General features: G+C 37.5%; 1 protein-coding gene across 1 annotated transcript in view; it reads left to right on the top strand. All coding sequences in view use genetic code 11, as the record gives it.

The window, feature by feature from the left end:
- Positions 1-1,048: 1,048 nt before the first annotated feature.
- The window catches only part of EGR_10649 (hypothetical protein), a gene marked incomplete at both ends in the record, with an annotated part of 12,850 nt that continues 11,687 nt past the window's right edge, over positions 1,049-2,211 (top strand). Inside the window, 2 exons of the mRNA XM_024499898.1 lie at positions 1,049-1,157; positions 1,228-1,324. Coding sequence (XP_024345694.1) covers positions 1,049-1,157; positions 1,228-1,324 — 206 coding nt within the window. The remainder of the gene's footprint in view (positions 1,158-1,227; positions 1,325-2,211) is intronic.

The raw sequence follows: 2,211 nt of genomic DNA, 5'->3' as shown, positions 1-2,211 counted from the left end.
ATCCATCCTGTACGTGCCGCTTATAATTCTTCAAATATTGCAGTAGAACATAAAGTCTTTAAAAAGTTTTGGTCGTGAATTATATTTTGGCTTTGAAGCGACCTATATTTAGTAGGTTGAGGTACACACAAATGAGCCAAATTTACCGTGATTAAATGCTCCTACTTCCATGTTATAATAAAAAGACGCCATTTACACTAAAGTGGTCAGTGTGAAATCAAATTAACGTTTGTTTTGAAACCGTAAAACAATTTTTTAGCATTTAGAATGAAACAAATTACAGCCTGTTATCTCACAATATTATGGAAGAAGTGAATTGGCGCCAATCGTCAACTTGCGAATAGAAAATAATAAATGCAACTGAGTGGGAAGTTGGATCCTCAACTGGATATTTTTAAGCCTGGTTAATGAAATATGTCAAAACATGAGCAATTGCTGCATTTTCGATCAAGAGAGTCATTTTGTGAGTTATTATGCATGGTCGAAAATCAGGTATGAATTGGTTGCAATAGTAAACAAGACCTAATGATTCAGTGCTAGCATATTTAGTAGTGCTTCAAGGATTTTCATTTAAGGGCAGGATTTAGATGAATTACCTGGCCATGTCCATGTGTTAGTAGAGCATTGATTCAGCAAACGTGCCTTTTTAAGTAACAAAACAACTCTGTTATTCAAGCATGGTGAAGAAAAATGAATTCAAAGAAAACTAGCTACCTATTACCTTCATAATTTTACACTAGTTCCAGGAATGTAAGCATTTAATAAAGTCATTAGCTTTAAGTGTTATTATTTAAAAGATGAATATTGTTATAGCGGCGTTGTAAAGCAAAATTTTCAAAGCAAATGTGTCACCGTTCTATTGATGTAAAGATGGACTACCGACTACTTTTATGCAAACAACATCAGTCATAAAGAGAAATGCAGCTCATAGACTATGAATAGGAATTTGATTTAAAATTGAATGCTTCTACGTAAAAATAGCTAATTAAGTTGTTGCATAGTTGCTTAGCATAGTCGAGACAAGCTTCGGTCGTTAAACCTTCTTATGATGTGCAACAGGCCTATTTTCAATGTATTTGATTGCCTGACCCGTCTGCGTCATTTTCCCGGTACCGATTCACAGAATATTATCTGCCCTGCGAGTGCTGACGTGTCGCGTCCATAGGGTTCGGAACTTCTTACAAATGTAGCGTCTTTGATCGGCCATTCTTGTGGCATAACACACAGACACAGACACCGCTTGGGATGTTGGAAGTGCACTTCCTGTTCCCACTGTTGCCTTTGAGTTGGTTCAACTGGACAATGGGTGTATCGTGCTGCTTATGTAAGTGATTCTGTTCCATAAATCGACCCTCTTCCTGACTGAAGCAGTGCTACTGATTACTGGCTCCCAAGCTGCCCATCAAAACAAATTTGATTGTTACACCACACTTATGTGTTCCTCAGTGGATTAGACTATCGGCGGTTGTATTACGCGTTCTTAATAAAATTTAATTAATGCGAGGGAATTGCATTTTCTGCTTTTTGAGTTGGAATTTAACACGTTTAAACAATTGCCCTCTATTAGCGCGATTAGTTAAACAATTCAATAACCAGGGTGTCAAAATTAGTTTCCTGTCTGACCTACAGACCGTAATTTTGAACCTACTGATCAATGCTTATGCAGTCACTACTGTGAGTGATGCCATTGTCTTCCTTTGGTATGGACTCGCCAAAACTCAGGCCTTGTTTACTGAGTTATTCTTTTATTTGATCTCATAACCACGGGTGGCTCATCGAGCATGCACAAATAAATGGTCTTAAATTCATTCAGGCTGCTATATTTGACTTTTTGGCTTCCTAACTATTTGACTGCATGATGTATTGCTAGCTTAATCTACAACCAAGGTCTTTTAGATGCGGCGCTTCGGATTTCCTAAACCTGTTGCCTGCTTCATCAGTGAAGGATAGTTTGTGATGGACTGTGATTCTTTACAAGAGATCATTTTCTTTGTCTTTTGAAATGGGCCCCTATCATTTCATACCTGAATATATAGATTTGAATAGGAATGGGGAGTAATTCTAGGTACTACAGTAAAAGTGTTGCCATACTACGTGTTGTAAGGGTCCTATATGATGTAATCCTGGGATATGTTATCTGTTTGTTCGACTATCTGAACCCTCCAATCACGTTAGAAGCAAAAATTAGGACAAAGCAGTTGATCAGTGTGA

The sequence above is a fragment of the Echinococcus granulosus genome (assembly GCF_000524195.1).
Source record: "Echinococcus granulosus chromosome Unknown EG_S00246, whole genome shotgun sequence".
Taxonomy (NCBI): domain Eukaryota; kingdom Metazoa; phylum Platyhelminthes; class Cestoda; order Cyclophyllidea; family Taeniidae; genus Echinococcus; species Echinococcus granulosus.
The sequence above is the reverse complement of the archived record's forward strand: the minus strand, read 5'-3'. Positions and strand labels throughout refer to the sequence as shown.